The sequence below is a fragment of the Mesoplodon mirus genome (assembly GCF_964341445.2).
Source record: "Mesoplodon mirus genome assembly, chromosome: 20".
NCBI classification, from domain to species: Eukaryota; Metazoa; Chordata; class Mammalia; order Artiodactyla; family Ziphiidae; genus Mesoplodon; species Mesoplodon mirus.
The window spans coordinates 34,886,890-34,906,486 of record NC_138996.1 but is presented as its reverse complement, the minus strand read 5'-3'; the positions used below and the strand labels follow the sequence as shown (position 1 = coordinate 34,906,486).

Genomic DNA, 19,597 nt, shown 5'->3' with positions numbered 1-19,597 from the left:
GCATGTTTTATTTCTTTAAAAAGTATTCTGATTCAATTATTATATTATTTATACACTGGACTGTGATCACCAGTTATTACATCCAAGTGCCTAAATTTTTTCCTGATAGTAACAGCTCCATGACTTGAGTTGATTCAGATTAATGTTGATTTGATAAGACATCTGTGTGTGTGACTCAGAAACCTTCAAAATGTTCAAGAATATGGCAGATTTATAGATCTGTCCATTCCGGAGCCTGTTGTCTGACTCAACTATAGAATTTACTGTCTATGCAGAAACCTAGCTGGTCGTTCGGCCGGTTTATCCGTGGTCCAGACCACGGCTGGGAATCTGACCTCTACAGTCAGGACCGCTCTGCCGTCTCTCTTGGGCTGCGTTTCTTCTCCCCGATCTCCTTTCCACTTCCACTCTCAGCCCTAAATCTTGATCTGAGTAAGTAAATATGTTGTTTCCTTGGTTATTAATGCACTGATACTCTCTTGAGTAGCTCTTGACATTCGGGTGGTCTGAAAACCGCCACCCTCTGCGTGGACAGCTGGACTCAGTGTGGGAATGACAGACAGGAAGCAGGATTCGGCGTGCTCCCTCCCCTCACCCCCCTCCCCTGGTTGGCTTCCAAAAGGATTACTGTGGTGGGATGGGAGAGACAGGCAGCTTTTACACAATCAGCATAATAGCTTTCTCTGGTTGAAATAATTACTGAAGTAAGTATGGCTAATAGGGAAGACCTAAGTTACCAACCTATGTTTATACATGAAATATATTCTCTAAGGAACCATAGGACTGATTTTCTTAATGGAGCCTAATTCTCTCAGTATCATTTTAAAGACTTGAAAATTACTGGGTTTCAAATTATTTTTGTAAATAAATCCTTCCTTTTGTCCGTAAATGACTCTTAACTGCAGTACAAACACACGACAAGTTTAGACCCTTTACTTGTTTACGCAGTACCTCATATTTATAAGATATATTGACTGCAGCTCTTCCCTCTGGTTTTCCTGGGTGAGTAATGAATGAACTTTTGGTGATACAATTCATGGTCTCTACAAATTAAACCCTGCCCATTTCCTGTTTGCCTCTGCATTTAGTCTGCATGTTGGAAGAATTTTTGTTGCCGATTTCAACCTTTCACTGTTTTTAAGAACTAACTCCACAGCATTTGCCCGACTTTTTCCTGGTCTCAATCACAGTGAACTGGTTTTGAAGGTTATTCCACGTTTAAACTTTTAGGAATCGGAAGAATACGTTTTCTAACAGTTGGTTCCTGTCACTGAACTCTGAAATGTTTCTGAAAACTCATCTGGCCATGAAGTGACTGTTATATCACATTTGCTTATGGGTATGGTTTCTTTTTGTTTGTTTGTTTTTTGTTTCTAAGAGATCTAACGTGAAAGGTAGAAGGCAAGAAGAGTCTGAAGATAAAGGCCTTAAACTGGACAATCATTCATTTTAATTTGATGCACAGAAAAGGAGCTTGGTTAATTACTTTCTGTGCATTATTAGTATTTGCTATATATCAAGAAATACTTCTAAAAAACAACTGAAAAATCCTTGTTTGAACAATAAATTATTAATTGGAAACATTTCTATACTGATGAATCTATATCACTGTTTCGGTAGCCATTTTTAATTTTTAACCTTTTTAATAAAGCAAGATGGAATTAAACCATCGTGCCAACATCTGACACTCAGCACAAACTCCAGAGAGCTTGCTGAGTATCACACGGCCCGTCTCCTTGCCAGGGGTAGGTCCTGAGGAGACACAGTTGGCCTGCTGACAATTCTAGCTCAATATCACATTCGTGTGTAAAACTCAACAGTCTGAAAAAGCGAAAAACAAATCTCCCTGTATTGAGTAAGTAAGTCTATTTATGAAATTTGGACATTGTCACCAATCACAGGTTGAAGTCCAAAGAGCCAACCTTTCCCTCTATGAAGTCCTTCCTTTGCCAGTACAAATAGGAAGAGAGAAACGTCATCCCACCTCCTGTGAGCATTTGTGAACATTTGCAAATACATTTGTCGTTGTCTGCGTCCTTGGTGCTAAAATCATTTCCTGGTTGGCTTATGCTGCTTATTTTGCCGGCTGTCCCTGTGAGTCCTTTAAGGTGAATCCTGTAAGCATGCAAAGAAAAACAGAAAAAGGCAAAACATAATTGGCTTGGGTGGTTGATTTATCATAGTGGAAAGTTTTTTACAGTGAAGACTTTCATTCTACAGAAACACGTGCTGTGCTGGTTAGTGCGCTACTGCTTACTCCGGACAAAATGTTTTCGCGCTGGTATAAACAGGAACCAACTTGTCATCAGGTCCTCAGGCAAAGAGGAGTGTTTTCATGAAGCCTTCAACGCATATCACTTGCACAAGCATCAGCGGGGACTTCGGGGCCCTGTAATTTATTTTCCTGCTGCTTTCAGGTAAACAGAAGAGGGGGAAATACATCGTGATGGGATCCTCTTTCCAAGTCTCCAGGCATCATCCATATATTGTAGAAATTAGAATCCAGGGTGACTGGTGGGTGTGGGGAGGACAGCAGACAGCAAGGGGTGACCCCTGAATGTGGAGCAGACATCTAGAGAACTGTGTGGAAAAACAAATCCTTGTGGCTGCTTTGCCTTGTTTCTGAATAGTATTATAATAAACCTGCCAGACATTGAGAAAGAATAAGCGTACTATTAAGTTAGACCCTAGATAATAGCCCAGGCTTTTAGAAGATTGCAGAAATCTGGCTCGCCCCAGCACTGTGCCTGCCAAGGAGGAGGGGAGAAAGCAGGGGCAGGTTTGTGAGCCTGACTCCAGGAAAGCCCCAGGCAGACAGGCTCCGGAGCTCGGAGCAGGGTCCAGGGGACGCGGGTGCCTGTGTCGAACTCCATGTCACAGTGTGGCACTTGGAGCATGGACCCCTGGGGCCTGAGGTCTCGCCATCCCAGGGACCCTCCCGCTGTGCTCTAAGCGCCGCCAACACCGCTCATCTTGGTAACACCTGCTCACATTTGCTAACAGCTATCTGGGAGGGAATAGGATTTCCTGGAATTCATGTTGGAGCAGAAGGTGGAGCTGAGAGGAAAGGTTCTCCAGGGGCGTGTCTCTAACCCGTCTGTGCCACTCACTGTCCCGGGCCCGTGCATGGCATGCCCAGACCAGCCCCGAGAGGCAGGCGCCACCCCCCTCTTCCACGTAAGATCGCTGAGTTCGGCTCGGAGGTGGGAGCTCGTCCACAGCCACACGCTCTAAGTGGTGGAGCTGGGACCGGCAGCAGCTGGGGCTGCACCTCTGTTAGGGCTCCACGCTGGTGCCCCCCTTCGCAGGGGCGCTTGGTTATCGAGGAGGCAGTTGTGGAAAGCGGGGCACAGGGGCATATCCAGTGAGTTCCATAAAGCGCTGGTCCTGAGTAACGTTTGTGTTGGTAACTCAGAGTTTTGTTTGTAGGACTGCAGCTCTGGAAGCCTCATCACAGGCATTGACCGAATTTCTGAATTTCAGGGTTATCCTCGTGCTTCAGAAATGACCCTGGGCCCTAGCACAGCCCCTGCATACCTGCTGCAAGGCCTTCCTGTAACTTCTGCTCACTGTTGGGATTTTGAAACACTTTAATTTCTGTCCAGGCCCTTCTCACTAATCGTAGGTAGGACTGAGATGAACTACTCCGCGTGCTTTTCCTCCTTTGAACTCTCCTGTCTCCTTTGAACAATCTCAGTTCTAGTGGAACGCGTTAAATTTCCCCAAAGCAAAAGAAGGGAGAATACTATGTTTTATGAGTCTCTATGAGAAAAGTTGTATCTTTTTAGATCCTTCTGCCGTGTGGCCCATTGTTTTATTTTATTTTTATTTTGTGGCTGCGTTGGGTCTTCGTTGCTGCGCGTGGGCTTTCTCTAGTTGCGTTGAGCGGGGGCTACTCTTGGTTGCAGTGCGTCGGCTTCTCATTGCGGTGGCTTCTCTTGTTGTGGAGCACAGGCTCTAGGCACGCAGGCTTTGGTAGTTGCAGCATGCAGACTCAGTAATTGTGGCATGTGGACTCAGTAGTTGTGGCTCGTGGGCTCTAGAGCACAGTCTCAGTAGTTGTGGCACGCAGGCTCTAGGGAGGGCGGGTTTCAGTAGTTGTGGCTCATGGGCTCTAGAGTGCAGCCTCAGTAGTTGTGGGGCACGGGCTTAGTCGCTCTGCGGCGTGTGGGATCTTCCCAGACCAGGGATCGAACCCGTGTCCCCTGCACTGTCAGGTGGATTCTTAACCACTGTGCCACCAGGGGAGTCTGGCCCATTGTTTTAAAGTTGCCTTCTTGTAAAATTTGATTATTAAGAATAGCCACGTTCTTGGGCTTCCCTGGTGGCGCAGTGGTTGAGAGTCCGCCTGCCGATGCAGGGCACACGGGTTCGTGCCCTGGTCTGGGAAGATCCCACATGCCGTGGAGCGGCTGGGCCCGTGAGCCATGGCCACTGAGCCTGCAGATCCGGAGCCTGTGCTCCGCAACGGGAGAGACCACAGCAGTGAGAGGTCCGCGTACCGCGAAAAAAAAAAAAAAAAAAGAATAGCCACGTTCTTGAAATTACTTTAAATTGGTACTCATTGCTTTTATATCACAGTGGAGTGAAAGGAGAGGTAGTGCTAACATTTAATAATTAAATCTCAGTGTTTGTATAGAATTGCAAGAATGTTTGTGAAAAGTGACCAATTCTTAAGGTTTAATATACAAATAGTTTTTAGTTTTAGTAAAAATAATCATACTCTATTGATGCATTTATCCCTTCTTATAACGTGTATTTTTTCAGTTTTCCTACATTTAGAAAAAAATTCCTTTAGTGGAAAACAACTTAGCTGCTACATACAACTGGCATTCTGAAACATCTGTAGTTATTGTTTTAGTCACATCCTAGTTTTCTTATCACATTGACATGTTTTATTAGGATAATAATTTTTTCAGTGTAGTATCTGTTTTATACTGCCAAGTAAATTAAACTGAGCTTTAAACAACTGTGTGCTTTTTAAAATGGCATATCCAAAAACTGATTGCATTTCTAAAGGAAATATCTGTTAAGAACCATCGCAGTTTAGAATATTTTTATAATGTCAGCATACAAGGGTAATGACCCATATTGTAAAATCTTCTTATATAAACAGTCTAATCCTTAATTTGTGTGTGTGTGTGTGTGTGTGTGTGTGTGTGTGTGTGTTTAATTCCTGTGTTGTAGATTCCTAACTGTTGCCAGTTGAAAAAATATTTAGCTTGGAGGTCAAACAATGACCAACCACTCATGTCTAAAAATTCATTGAAGTTTTGATCTGTGGAGTCAACTTTGGGCTGCAGTGAGGCCCCAACACCTATCTCTTCTTTCATCTGAGTCCCTGTCCACCCTGGACAGCCGGCTCTTTCTGTAATGAGAGCTGATGGGCTGTTTCACCGACTTCTTAAAAGTCGTGTCGAAGCTTGTCGTACATTATCTGTTTTCAAAACATGCTTCTGAATTTTGGCCCACTGTTTATAAAGCAGGACACTAGACATTGTGCAGTTCTCAGGTGGCTGTCAGCAAGCTGGCTTTTAGCCCGTTTTTTCATGCTGTCCATTGCGAGCCTCCCCAAGGAAGCCAGCTCAAGGATTTCGAAATCGTGGGTTTTTCCCAAACTACTCAGATCTTGGAATTTCTTTTGAGCAGAGGGTCTGAGCCGGGCATCACTGGGATTTAGACGGGACGGCAGGCCAGTTGATGCCTGTCTCCTGTGACGTTCCAATGGAACTTCGCTTGTTTATTTCTGACTTCAGAGTTGGTGTTTCACAACGTGTGCTCCGTGATCACCAAAACCCCCAAACACCACCCGTCCGAGCTCTCTAGACACCCTCAGGGTGTGTTGGTGCCTGAACCCTTGTGTTGTGCCTTCTCAGACCCATTCCCGTGTGGCCACCAGGCACCCCATCGCCCTGCTCTGTGCCGCCGTCGACACGCATTTCTGAGCCCCTTTCCCTGTAAAGCACAGATGCACGTGCCTACTGCCCTTGCCTGGCACAGCAGGTTGTAAAGATCCCTTTGCTCGGGCTTCCCTGGTGGCGCAGTGGTTGGGAGTCCGCCTGCCGATGCAGGCGACACGGGTTCATGCCCCGGTCCGGGAAGATCCCACGTGCCGCGGAGCGGCTGGGCCCGTGAGCCACGGCCGCTGACCCTGCGCGTCCGGAGACTGTGCTCCGCAACGGGAGAGGCCACGGCAGTGAGAGGCCTGCGTACCGCAAAAAAAAAAAAAACCAAAAAAACAAAAAAAAACCTCCCTTTGCTCTGTGTCTACTCTCTGGGCGGTTTAGAGCCAAAGAGTAAATTCCCGGTCACAACTGCCCGTGCTTTTCTTGGAACATTCAAGGTTAGCTGTGTCCAGTAGGTGGGAGGAGGTAGGTAAATACGGAGGCAGTGCTGTGAATCAGCTGGCCTTCCTGTAGCAGAGGGCAGAGGGTCTGGCTACCTACTGCCCACCTAATCCTTGCTCTTTTGAACTTGGCAACTCATCCTGACTTTGGGATGGAACATAACAGTTGAATGTGTTTAAACTTCAAAAAGATAGATTTAACTTTTAAAACCTTCTGGAAGAAAACAATAGAGTCATGGGTATACATCTGTTGTGATATTGGCATGACGTTTTATAATAGGGACACAACATTCACCTACTCTACAAATAGTCGTTAAAGGCCCGTTATCTGCCAGGCAGGGTTCATCTGTACCCTGAGGATACACAGCAAACACAACAGGCAAAATTCTGGCCTCATGAAGCCTTCCTTATATTGTTGAAATTAAACTTAGAATGTTGACACTAGAGAAGCTTACCTAAAGGCGGCAAAGAACTCTAAGAAACAAGATGTTTTTCTCCCTTAAGGTAGCCTATGAGTAATTTAGATTCTGGTTAATACAATGGGGTTCTGACTTTCTGGAGTCATCACCCAGCAAATCCTTTAACTTTTTTCAGTGACATATAATTTCCTTACCTGTAATTGAGTTCTTCGCTTGAGAGATAGAAATGGTCGTACAACGAGTAAGCCTCATTCCCTTCCCAGTCTTTCAGGTGTATTTTAAGCACGTAGCGTTTCTGATTAGTCACTTGTGAAACAAACTCATTTCCCAGCCAGTGTTCGCCTGAAGGGCTCCCAAATCCCTGAAATCGAAGTTGTAAAATTCACTTACTTCATTTACTTTTTCTTCATGTATTTGAAGTCAATAGTCCATCAATTTAACACGGAATAACCATTCAGTGTTCAACAGGAATCCCTTCCTGTACCGTGAAACTTTGGGGTCTTCCATATAAGAAAGATTTTTAAAAGGTCAGCTTTAGGAAACTAAGCTGTTACCAGAAGGAAATTAGTATTGGGATAATTAGAATGACTTGGGGAGCCACCAATATCATAAACAGCTCAGTTTACAGATGTGTGAAACACTATGAAACAGTTTACCAAAAAATGCTGAGCCCACTGTTAAAAATAAGCCTAACTTTCGCATGCCTTTGTTTTGATATATAGTTTACATTACATCGGCAGGACCAGTCTTTAACGGGGAGACTGAAACACCAGTTAAAAAGAACCCGTTGGTTTAAAAAAAATGATCAAAAGTCATTGGTTAGTTTTAGATTTTTGGTAAAGTTCCTGCACATTCTCAAAGTTAGTTTTCGCAAAGAAAATTATTTTCAGATGGTTTAAAGAGTATTCATACCACTTTATATTCTTTCCAAGTCCTCTGAAAATCAACACTGCCATCTTCACGTCGCTGGATAATTGTCCACCCACCTCCAGCTGTTTCCATGTCACAGTAAGCCTGCAAACAGGAACGCACAATTACTGCCTGGGAAATGTCCGTGACTTGGGTCTTTGTCTTAAGTAACAGAAACGAGATGAACGGAGATACTTATAATAAGACCAGGGCTGATGGGGTTCTCTGGGGTAAATCTTTGTGGTCTTCCAAGAGGCAGAGGATTTTAAAGAAATTGAAAACCATGCATTTAAAATGATGATGAAAAATAAACAGTAATATAACATGATGTGTCGATGAAACTAGGACCTTGTCATCATCTGTTCTAGGCTAAAGACCCACCCCGATAGCTGACCCTGAGATCGCTGTTGCTTAGAGATTCATGGGGAACGGGACATGTTGGCAGATTGGCCCCAAACCTCTCATCTCCAGCCTATAGAAGTCCATCGCCTCGTGTTCACAGCCCTGAAAACCTTTATGATGGTTGCCGGTCCCGACTGACTGTCCAGAGAGTGGTGTAAAAGGGAGACTCTTGCATTGTGGAGTTTCCAAGACTCCTGTGATGCCATGGGGCTATTTGGCTTCCTCCATGTGTGGGATCAAAGTCAGGTTTCCTGGCTCATCCCTCAGAACAAGAGACTGGGGGCTCCCGTGTACCCACTGTGTGTGTGTGTGACCTGAGGGGCCTGGCAGCTCCACCCCGCAGACCCTGACTTCACGCTTCTCTGCACTTTGCTCACTGCCCCTGTTATCTCTTCCCAGCTCTTTTGATTTCTGCTTTTAAACGGGCTTGGTGGGTTTAAACTTTGTTCACTACACAGGATTCTTTCTTGGGCTAGGAGCATGCATGCTCAATTTCAACTCAGCTGGAGTTTTATTATGAAATTAAAACCCCCTGAAAATAAGATTACACAAATAGTTTTAAATAATAAGATTATAGTAGAATGAAGGAGTTTTCCAAAAAGTTAAGATGAATTTCCTTACAGGTTACAAGGTAGTAAATGTGAAAGTTAAGGTTCAAAAACAATTAGAAATATTCTTCCTTTGTTGTCTTCCATGGTCTTTGGGGGGAATAATGGAGATAATTTTGGCAGAGTAAGTTTACATGTCAACTATACTGCATTTGTGAGCCAAAATCCTAGAGAATGGGGGCTAAAGGAGAACCCAGAGTGCACCTAGACCTGCCCTTTCATTGTAAGCACTTGTTGGCCGTCCTGTTTCGAGTGGAACCGGGAGCAGAAGCTGGAATCCAGTGCTGGTTCTCCTGTTGCGCCCTCTCCACCACCATTCCAGACCCTCTCCAGGATGGACACTCGGCCCGTCATCACTTCCCCAATGATCCTCATGTTTCGAAACATGCGTTCCATGAAAGAAAATTATATTTATCAAGAATAAAATGATTTCCCCATTTTAAATTAATCAGCCATATGAAATTGATCTGTTTAATATAACCCCTTATCTCTCTGTGTTGACATTATTATTATTATTAATTATCGTTGTTATCATTGCTCTGCATCACTCTGTTCCAAGCACCAGGCTAGGTGCTTCCCGTATGTTATCTGTAATCTCACGGCAACTCTGCTGTGATGCTATCTTTCTGCGTGTTTGAAAGGAGAAAAGATTTGGTAAAGTTAGGTTAATTTGATCAGAGTCATTCAGCTATTAAGTGGCATATAGGATTTGAATAAGGTCTCTTTAATGTCCTGATTCTGTGATGTGTTTTCTACTCCTCCATGCTTCCGAAAACAGAGAAACCTGACTCTCCTGTTAATAGGTCAGAAGTCCCTCCACGCAGCTCCAGGTTGAAAGCAGTTCACGAATACCACTGCCTCTCGCCTGCCTCTGGTCCACAAGATGGTCAGTACTGCTCACTTCTGTCAGCGGGTCTAGTAAACTAGCTGAATAAGCTCCATTGATGTGAGCAGTCCTGCGCACACATGTTAACTCCCCTGTATCCTAAAAGGCGTGCTAGGGGGTAAAAGGACTGCACACTGTTCTCAGGGAGCCTGTCCTCTTTCTAATACTTGCTTCTTCAATGTCAAAATCACCCCGATGAAGTTGCTGATATTTAAGTCAGAGAACAAGTCCATCTTGTTGTGGAAATCAGTGAAGACCAAGAGCTGGGGTCTGAGCCATACTATCCTCTAACCCCATTAGGGACAATGACAGGATCATGAGAACGTTTTCTTAAGATTACTTTGTCCACCTTAAGAAGAAGAACAGAGCATTTATAAACACTGAAGTATTATGGTTAGTTGGCTCGTGAGGCTTCCAGAGGAACACAGTGTTCAAGTAGAGTTCTCCACGTAGCCAGGAGGTACAGATGACAACGATGAAGCAGATGCGCTCAGGGTCGGAACAGCATGAGTCCTCAGACAAGGCCTGTGACCTCACTGCTGAGCTACAGCAAACCTGAGGGCAGTGAATACTTTGGATGAGCACACCGTGGTGTGGTCCAGGGACCTGATATCTCGCTCTAAAGCTTGATTTCTTTCAGCAAATAGCGCTTGATTTAAATGTGATGCTTCGGCTCCGAGGCCGTGGTGAATGAGTGATTACACAGCAAACAGATCAACATTAGGCGTCAGGCAACCTGGGAAACTTAGGGAAGGAAGCTCTTATGTCTCTGACTAGCAAAAATGTAACCCTGATGCTTCTGATAAATGCCGTCTTGCAATGTCTATCTTGTACAAAAACCTAATGAATTCTTCAAAAATAAAGTTGAAAGGATATTTAGGCCTCTTTGGGAAAGATCTGCACAGAGGTCTGTTGAACATCCTTTCCTTGAATTAGATGAAGCAGGCCAAGCTCGGGTGCCCTGGCCCACAGAGAGGTTGCCTCACAGTCCTTGGGTGTTGGATGGACGGCGGGCACCAAGCCCTGTCCTGGGCGCTCATCTCCATCATCTCCATCATCACCCCGAAACCACTCTCTAGGACAGGGGACATCGCGTCACGTCTCAGATCAGGAAGCGGAAGCCTCACGCAGGTTCAGTGACTTGCTGAGAGGCACACGTTGGCAGAGTCAGAATTTAAACCCCAATCTATCGGACTTCCTCAGGTTGAATTATGGAGTCTGAAGTCTGGAAGGGAATCCAGAGGTAACTCATCTGGACCATATATTTTAGAGATGAAACAATTGAGGCTTCAAAGATTGTTGTTCCCGGCTGTGTCAATGAGTTGTTTTCACTGCGTATGTGTAAAAGGCATATATAAATCCTAATGTTTCCAGCCGTGGCCTGAGACCACATCACCCCAGAGCTGTATATCTTCTCCCGGCAGTGAGGCCTTTGGGGTTGGTACAGCGAGCTGGGGCAGGGACACGCGCTGAGGCAGGAAACATTACACAGCTGTAGGAAGCTGATAGTCCCTCTGGGTCTGCATCAGGGAGCATCCCTACTCTACTCTGCATCCTCCTCCTCCTCAGGTCACTCCTGTCCCCTTACCTCCAGACCAAGAACAGACCAACATCTGGTGACAGACAGTAGCATACAAAGAGCTGGCATGCGAACCAGATAGCAAAGGGGACTGAAGGGCTTAGTATAGAGTCTGCTCATTACTTTTTCATCTGCAACAGAATATTTGGGCTTTTTCTCCCCGTAATACACTGCTTTTAGGGTGCTAGGGACATTAACTGATTTTCAAGGTTGATTTAAAGCAGCATAAATGAATTAGAAAGATTGCTTTGGAAAGTCTTATCGTGAATAATAGCACAAGAATATTGTGCTATTATTCAAGATAAATCGAATATTTATCTTTTAAATTCAAAATCAAGTGTATGTTACTGTTTGAAATTCCACATCTTTAAGCCCTTGTTTGTATTATTATTATTATTTTTTTTTGCGGTACACGGGCCTCTCACTGTCGTGGCCTCTCCCTTTGTGGAGCACAGGCTCCGGATGCGCAGGCTCAGCGGCCATGGCTCACGGGCCCAGCCGCTCCGCGGCATGTGGGATCCTCCCGGACCAGGACACGAACCCGCGTCCCCTGCATCGGCAGGCGGACTCCCAACCACTGCGCCACCAGGGAAGCCCCCTTGTTTGTATTTTTAAAGTGTTTTCTTTTATTACCATGTTAAATACTGAGGATAACCCTGAGTTCAAAGAGATGATACTTTCAGGAGCCTTTAAAATTTCCATTTTGATACAGTATCAAGTGCCTTTTCTGTAAGTGTTTCTGTTCATTCAATGTGTAGCTGCTTTTACAGTTAGATGTAAACATATTTATAGGCATTTAACATATACCGTCATCCCAGAGTTCTATAACACTTCACACTGATTCTCATGTACTGTTGTTTTACCTTATCAAAGCCACATTGAAATATTCCCCGGGGAAGTGACTTTTTTTTTTCTCTCATCTAAAGCTTAACATCTCCTAAAGCAAGTTCAAGAGGCATGCTCCCTGAGAAAACCAATATCCAAGAAAAACCGAGTTAGCTGTACACTAGCTTCTCCTGATGGTAAATTCTGATTCTTGGTTCACTTGTGAGCTTCCACCTTGAAGTAAAATCCAGGTACTTGGGAAGAAAATGACCTGCTCTCATTGATGGTGTGATTTAAGTCTTCTAGCCCATCAGATGGGGTAAGAATGGCCCACCCAGGGAAGCTTTGAGCCCCCTGCAGCAAGTCCAAAGGGTTGGAACTGTCTCCATAACCATGTCCTTGGCCTTTGGGGCTGTGGCAGCATTTTCACTGATGGTACAAAAGCACTAGTGGGTGAACCTGCCAGCGCCCTAGAATGGGCTAACAGTGCAAACCATGCCGGAGTCGCTGTGTTCCTCAGTTACACACTTGCAGTTTGGGGGGGGGGGACCAGTTTCACTTCAGGATGTCTCTGACAAAGCAGTGAAGAAGTATTAATTTTATTAAACCTCTACTGCTGCGGGCACGCCTTTTTATATTCTGTTTGATGAAATGGAAATGAGTATAAATCACTTCTGCACATCAAGGTGCCGTGGCCGTCTCAAAGGGAAATTTTGTGTGACTGTTTTAGTTGCAGGTTGAACAAGCCTTTTGGTTTTTGGATGGAATACGATTGCTGCTTGAAATAACGATTGAAACATAGACTGTGGGTATTCGAACTCTGGTATTTTGGAAGACATTTTCTTTAAAGTTAATGATGCGAGTCTGACACTTCAAGGCAGACAGCTGACACTCTGCATGACTAAGCCAAATGCAAGGAGAAAATAAGTAGATTATCTTATATATTGGTAGACACATATAATAAGATAGATATTTCTACATCATTCATATGCATCGTCAGTGTTCTGTGCCCAGTGGCTGGGCTCGGAGCCCTTGGTGAGACCTTTACTTGTGTCAGTGTTTCTTGCTTTGCTCTGAGTGGAGCTGGGATGCATCCGGGGTGTGTGAACTATGTCTGCAGTTGCTCCACTTCTAAAACGACTTGCCTCAAGCCAGGGAGGTGAAAATAGGAGACAATGCCTTACCTTGATCTCCTCCGTGGAGTTAGGGAACGTCAGTGTGTAGATGCCACTGGTGGTCAGTCCTGATTTGAATGCTTCCGCACAGTCTCTGAAGATGATTTGTTCTTCCTTAGCAATGAGGGAGTGCTTAGCTGCTTTTTAAAAATAGGAAAGCTTTTAAAAGGAGTTCGTGAAAGGATAAAAGTATGTTGTTTCGAGATGCACTCATTTGCTAAGTTTTATTACATTTGAATTCTTACAGTAAGTAAAAGGGAGATGCTAGTATTTTAGCCTTTTAAAAGTTACTCTTTCAGCCTGTTTCGTGTTAACTCTCAGACTGTTACCAATAATCCATACTTCCTTTTTCTTCTCATCAACTATATGTAATGCAAGTACTTCACAATCAGCCTTAATAAACTATTACTTTTTAAAAAATCTTCCATCTTGAGTAGAATCAGATAAAGTTATTACAGAAGAATAAAAAAGAATGTACCTAAAAACAGTGTTAGCTCTACAGTGGCTGCATCCATAGTCCATTGGCCACGTCCTATCTAGGCAGTGGTGTGGATTGTTTTCCTTTCTTTTTGTGTATCTGAGGCCAAGTCTTTATACATTTCTTTAGACCATTGGGTGAAGACATTTAGTATTCTTTGGATTTTTAGCAACCGTCTCATGATAGCTTGCGTTAAAGAGGAACCTAACATTTATTTATCTGTGTCTTTGAAATTCTTCCTTTTAAGTCTAAAAAGTCTAGGACTATGAAATTCTTTCAAATTTTTATTCTGCTCTCAACGTTTAGACTTCCCAATCCCTTTTTTGCCACATTGAAAAAGTGTTTGTGTGTATGTATTCTTGCAGGTACGTATTTGTACGTCATTCTAGAGACGGACAAAAGCCTAGGTGTCTGGACCAGGTGGCTTGGGCAGGCATCACAGGTGGAGGCTCCCGTCTGCACACCAGCCAGAAGCACACGGGACAGACGAAGCCTGTTCTGCTGCTCTTTCTCCTGTGCTCGTTTGTTCTGCCAGGATCTGAGCTATGTGATTTTCTCTCCTTTGGCTCATCCAAGCTAATACCTCACACTGTCTTGGTCCCACCAGACATCAGATAATTGTCTTTTCCTTTTCACTGAATGTGAGAAAAATACATGATTTTTAAAAACTTATAAGAGAGTGAAACTCTGGTTGGAAGGCACACGCAGCAAAGTGGCCACCTGGTGTGAAACCTGCCCCTTAGCACAAGGTTGCACTACTGTTTTTGTTTGTTTGCTTCCCTGTTTAAGTAGAAACCTTGTTTAAACGTTTCTGTAATTAAAGTGGGGATAACTGTATGAGTCAAGGAAAATGTGAGAACATATTTCTTATGGAGGTGAAGAGGGTCTCTACATGAATCATATGTAAAGTGCATCTGTGTCAGAAGAATACAGTTGGAAGGACACTATGAAACGGACCATAGCAAGAACTAGACCCAAAGTTTAAGAAAAAAAAAAAAACTTAAAAATACCACACAGGTTGTGTATCATGTCTCTAATTAATGACTGAAGATGCATCCCTTCTTCCCTCTAATATTGAAGAGAAGTTGAAAGGTCAAACAGGAATAAGGAAGGCAAGATGTAGTTAAGGATGTGGTGAGAGAAGGAAACTGGCCTTTCTTGGGTACCAATCTTATGCCAGTTACTGCAAGTACCAATATTATCTCATTTAATCTTCACAACAACCCTACGGGCCTAGGATTGTTTCTCCCTCTTAAAAAATAAAAAAATGTCCACTATGGTTTAGTAACTTACCCAGCCCCAAACATCTAGTTAGCAATGGAACTAACTAAAAGTAGACTCTCTGAGCCCATGAACAGAAGTCTGTTTGGGTTGGTTTGCCTCATAATAATTAGTATAAATATATATTCCCCTTCCCCTCTTCCTCCTGTTTAATCGATCCCATATTGAGACCCTATAAAGCATTCATATGAAATATGTAAGAGAAACGTGCTTTTTCTGAAAGATGAGAGCCTTTTTCAGAATTTTGAAAGGTTCGTCGACTACTGGCAGATAAAACTGAAGAAAAACTTATATGTAAACTTTACTTACAGTTTGATGTCGATATCATAGTCAGTAAGTTATGAACGGTCTCCATCAGGTCATGTTGCTGCTTTTGGAGGACTGAGTTATTCACCGTGGCAGTCACCAATTGTTTTTCTAGTTCTTCAATGATGGAATTTTGCTTGGATACTAACACCTGGAGCTGATCTTTCTCTTCTTTGATTGACCGAAGTTGAACTATGTGCTTGTCTTCCATATCTAGAACTTTCTTTTCCAGGAAACTTGTAAAGGGAAATAATTGTTAGTTAGTGAAGGGTTTTCTGATCACCATCAAAGCCAAGTGCTTTGTAAACAGCTAGTCAGTTTCATAATCCTTATACAATCGTTTATATTTATTGAAGTTCTGCTTCTCCAGGGCACTCTGTTAAGATGTTAAAGGAGTTATAAAGTAACAAGATGTTGCCACAGCCCTGAAGAAGCTCTCAAACTTGCTGAGATCAGATAGAGGACATAGATATGACATGAGGAGAAAGTACCCCAGTGAAAATGTAAGGTTCATAACTAGAAGTTACCGCATGCAGTGCATTTGAAGACCATGGTTCTGCTGAAGAGGAACTTGGACAATGACAAGGTGCCCTTGGTTTGGGAACGCCTGTGGGTCAGTGGGGAGAGCCCCGGGCTGAGAACCTTGCCTCTGCACGTGACCCCCTGGGTCACCGGGCAGACCATCCCCTCCTTGGGTCTCAGGTGTATATCTATCTAAGGGAAAGTCCACCTACAGAAATAAATCTCTATCCATAGTGAAGGCATTAGATTAGATGATGCTCTCTGAGACCCCCTCTAGTTCAAATAATCCATGGGTCTTTTGTTCCTTTTTGGGGGCAGTAACATTTTCTGAACCTTTAACCCTGGAAACAACATTACTCAGCCAAGGGACAAACTACCCATTACAGGTCTTACCTACGAGCATTAACAATCAGTATTCATCATTATTATTATCAGAAATACAGTTGCAGCTCTTAAATTTATCCCAGTCCAATAGTCATTGTACACCAGTGTGTGACAATAAGTATACTGTCAGAGTACCAAGTCAAGAAATAATCTGTTACCGTGATGCAGACATTTGCTTTCGACTTTCATCAGTTGCACCATATCCATTTTTTCAACTATTATTTCTTAATATTTTTACTGATATCAGCTAACTTATTTTTTTTTAACTTGTGTATCACTTTCATTGATCTAGAAACCAAGATGACTTACCATAAGAAGAAGGTAACCTAAAAATAAATGCATAAGTTTTTTCTTTTCTACCTAAAATCATTTCTAGGACCATCAGCGTACAGGCAATAGGAGATACTCCTACAATGGTTCACCTAGACAATTAACATAAAATGTATGGACATTTTAAAATCACTCATCTATCCTGCCTTCAAAGTGATGTTGCTGACATTTGTTATCCAGCCAATCTTTTGTTGTCTTTAATATTCTATGAAGAGGCATAAAAGAAAGATGTGATGATCACACAGTCCAGAGTGTGAATGAGAGTGTGAATACTCTGGGATGGATATTAAAAAAAAATTTTTTTTTCTTTCTCCCAAACCTCTACCAGTATAATCCAGAGGTCAGTCACATCCTGATCTAAAAGATTTAATCTTAAGATTAAATACGAGCAGGTACTGAAGAGTTAAGCCCAGCATCGGGTCATCCCAGACCAGGCTGGTTGTGAGCAGCACCATGTATCATTGCATTTAAGGCTGTAAAGAGTCTCAGAGATCAGATTTTAGAGCAACGTTTTGCAAAATGCTCATCTGGACCTGTTACTGGCTTGTGCAATCAATTTAGTGGGTTGCAATAAGCTTTTCTTTTTTTTTATAAAAGGAAATTAAATAAATGGGATCAAACAGATGAGAATAGAGCATAAACTCATAGCAAGAACTTTGTGCAGCGCAGCAAATGCCATGGTGGGTGATGGGAGGAGGGTGGGGCAGGGTGGAGAATGCCTGCATTGCCTGACACTTTGCTTATTAGCATCTTGTTTGAATTTCTGATACAGGATGGCCAACTTGATCATCACCATAACAGTTGGACTTAGGTACAGCTTAACTTTATATTAACATAATTCATGGTCTGTTGAGAAATGTGGGGAAATATCCTTGTTGGTGGAAACATCAAGGCTGAATCATGTTTCTTTTATGAGTTTTTATTGCCTCTCTTCAGAAGGGGACAGTGTCAATGACAACATTTTTCAATAACAATAATCTATAACAATATCAGAATATAACTGAACTGGTACAAGTAGCCCCTAAATCAATCACTTGTTTTAGAAGGAAAAAAAAAAAGGATGATAAGATGAAAAAGGCATAGTAATTTTCAACTTCAGCTGGTGAATCAAAAAGTGTTGTAGTGGCAATTTTCAGAAAAATGTTAACTAATAAGTACTTTGACTTCATTGGAAACTGTTCCATGAAGAAGACAGTTGTACATTGGGGGAATTATTGAAGATAATTTAAAATGTGGTTTGTCAAACGTGCAACACATTCACGTATTTTTGTAATGATGTTCCTGCAGATGAAGTCTTAGGCTAGTCAAAATTTAAGGCACCAGGGCTTCCCTGGTGACACAGTGGTTGAGAGTCCGCCTGCCGATGTAGGGGACACGGGTTCGTGCCCTGGTCTGGGAAGATCCCACATGCCGCAAAGCGGCTGGGCCCGTGAGCCATGGCCGCTGAGCCTGTGCATCCGGAGCCTGTGCTTTGCAATGGGAGAGGCCACAACAGTGAGAGGCCCGCGTACCACAAAAAAAAAAAAAAAAAAAAATTAAGGCACCTGAAAACAGCATGCCAAACTCACTGAAAGATGTAGAATCATCAACACGATTTTCTTATTTTTATTTACTTACAGTTGTTGATGAAAAAAACATTATTATTGCCATTTCATTTCATATTTGTGACAAAAGAGAGCATGATTTCTGCAGCTGCTAAAATGGTTATTCTTCCTGCAGGTATAGATTTAGATTTGTTACGTACGGTTTTTATAAGTCAGCTGATAAAAGCTACGCCTTGCAGTGTCTGCACTGTGGCAGGTCATTCAGAAACAGTTCTTATGCAACTCCAGTCTGAGTTAGATGTTTGCTGTCCAAGTTGTGGTGCTCTGGTGCTGCAAGTCATGTAGGATTTTAGTTTGTTAGAGATGTTTATTCGACAAGGTAGTTTTACGGAGAAAATGTTGGGATGTTTAAATATAATTTCATATAAAAATGGAGTGAAATTATTGGCAAAGCACATTACTGGTCGAATGTCAATTAACCTGGGAAAAATTGTGAAGGATTAAGGAGAAAAAAATGTGAAGGATCATTTGAGCAAGAATTATCAGAAAACACAGCAGATTTCTGTGTGGTTGCAATAGCTATTTTGTACATCGTAAAGCTTTAACATACATAGGAATTTCATCAAATCGTGGATGATCAGAAAACGTAGTGAAAGTTGTCAATTGTTTTTCACAGCAATTCAAGTTGACTTTGTATCGGAAAGTTTGCACCTTGTGGTAAATGAAAATATTAAGCAGTGTGTCTTGATTTGGGAATAAGATGCACACTTTTTTAGTCAAAGGGCAATACAATTTGACAAAAATTTACAAAGATGGTGCCTGGGTAATGTAACTGACGTGTGTAAGTGATCATTTTAGCATCCTTGCATACTAACTTAGAAAACTAAGGTGGGAACCATGTCCAGTACCAGGGTGTCCGGCATTACTGCAGCCCACTCAAAAGAACATTAAATAAGGCCATTTTAACAACATGAAACTAGAGAGACTGTTATATCTCAATTATTGGTCTCAGACTTTTATTTATTACTTTGCAGAAGAGAAAAATTTGAAACGTTAAAATATTTGGAATAAAAATCTACTTGCTTTTCAAAACCCTAAATCAATAATGAGTCCAACTTGTTACTCAAGGAACAGAATAATTGTTTCAGCTTAGTTCTTGATTAACAGGAAAGAATGATTATAAGACAATAAGCTTACAGTCATTTTTGGTTAAGAATAAAGAATTATTTAATTGTGAATTAGGGTGTGTTGTTGCCTGACCATTCTCCATGTCATGTGTACATATCCCGATTAGAAACAAGGAAGTAAGCACACCTGGAATGTGAGTAGAATTATCCTCATATGTCCCCACCTGGAATAAACCTATGAAAACCATCCCCACTGGTCATCCATAATCTTAGTTTTTGTATTGGTTTTCTTGGGATTTTTAAATATTTATTTAGATATTAATATAACCATATTTAGTATTAACTTTTGTTTTTACTTTATCATATGCTTTAAGAGTAAATACTGCATCATGAAATGTGCATTGGTTTACAATAAAGTGTAGTTTTCCTGCTGTAGACCGTTTTGCATTGGAATAAACTAAGTCCTCAGAGGCAAA

General features: G+C 42.4%; 2 protein-coding genes across 4 annotated transcripts in view; one reads left to right on the top strand and one right to left on the bottom strand.

Moving 5' to 3' along the window:
• Positions 1-19,597, top strand: part of MCPH1 (microcephalin 1) — a 226,427-nt gene that overhangs the window by 99,954 nt on the left and 106,876 nt on the right. The window lies entirely within an intron of this gene.
• The window catches only part of ANGPT2 (angiopoietin 2), a 56,754-nt gene that overhangs the window by 2,507 nt on the left and 34,650 nt on the right, over positions 1-19,597 (bottom strand). Inside the window, exons 4-8 of one of the 2 annotated variants that reach the window (XM_082608554.1) lie at positions 15,218-15,450; positions 13,159-13,289; positions 7,678-7,779; positions 6,960-7,126; positions 1,985-2,115 (exon numbers count right to left, since the gene is read on the bottom strand). In XM_082608554.1, coding sequence (XP_082464680.1) covers positions 1,985-2,115; positions 6,960-7,126; positions 7,678-7,779; positions 13,159-13,289; positions 15,218-15,450 — 764 coding nt within the window. The remainder of the gene's footprint in view (positions 1-1,984; positions 2,116-6,959; positions 7,127-7,677; positions 7,780-13,158; positions 13,290-15,217; positions 15,451-19,597) is intronic. The other variant, XM_082608555.1, reaches the window with a different exon arrangement.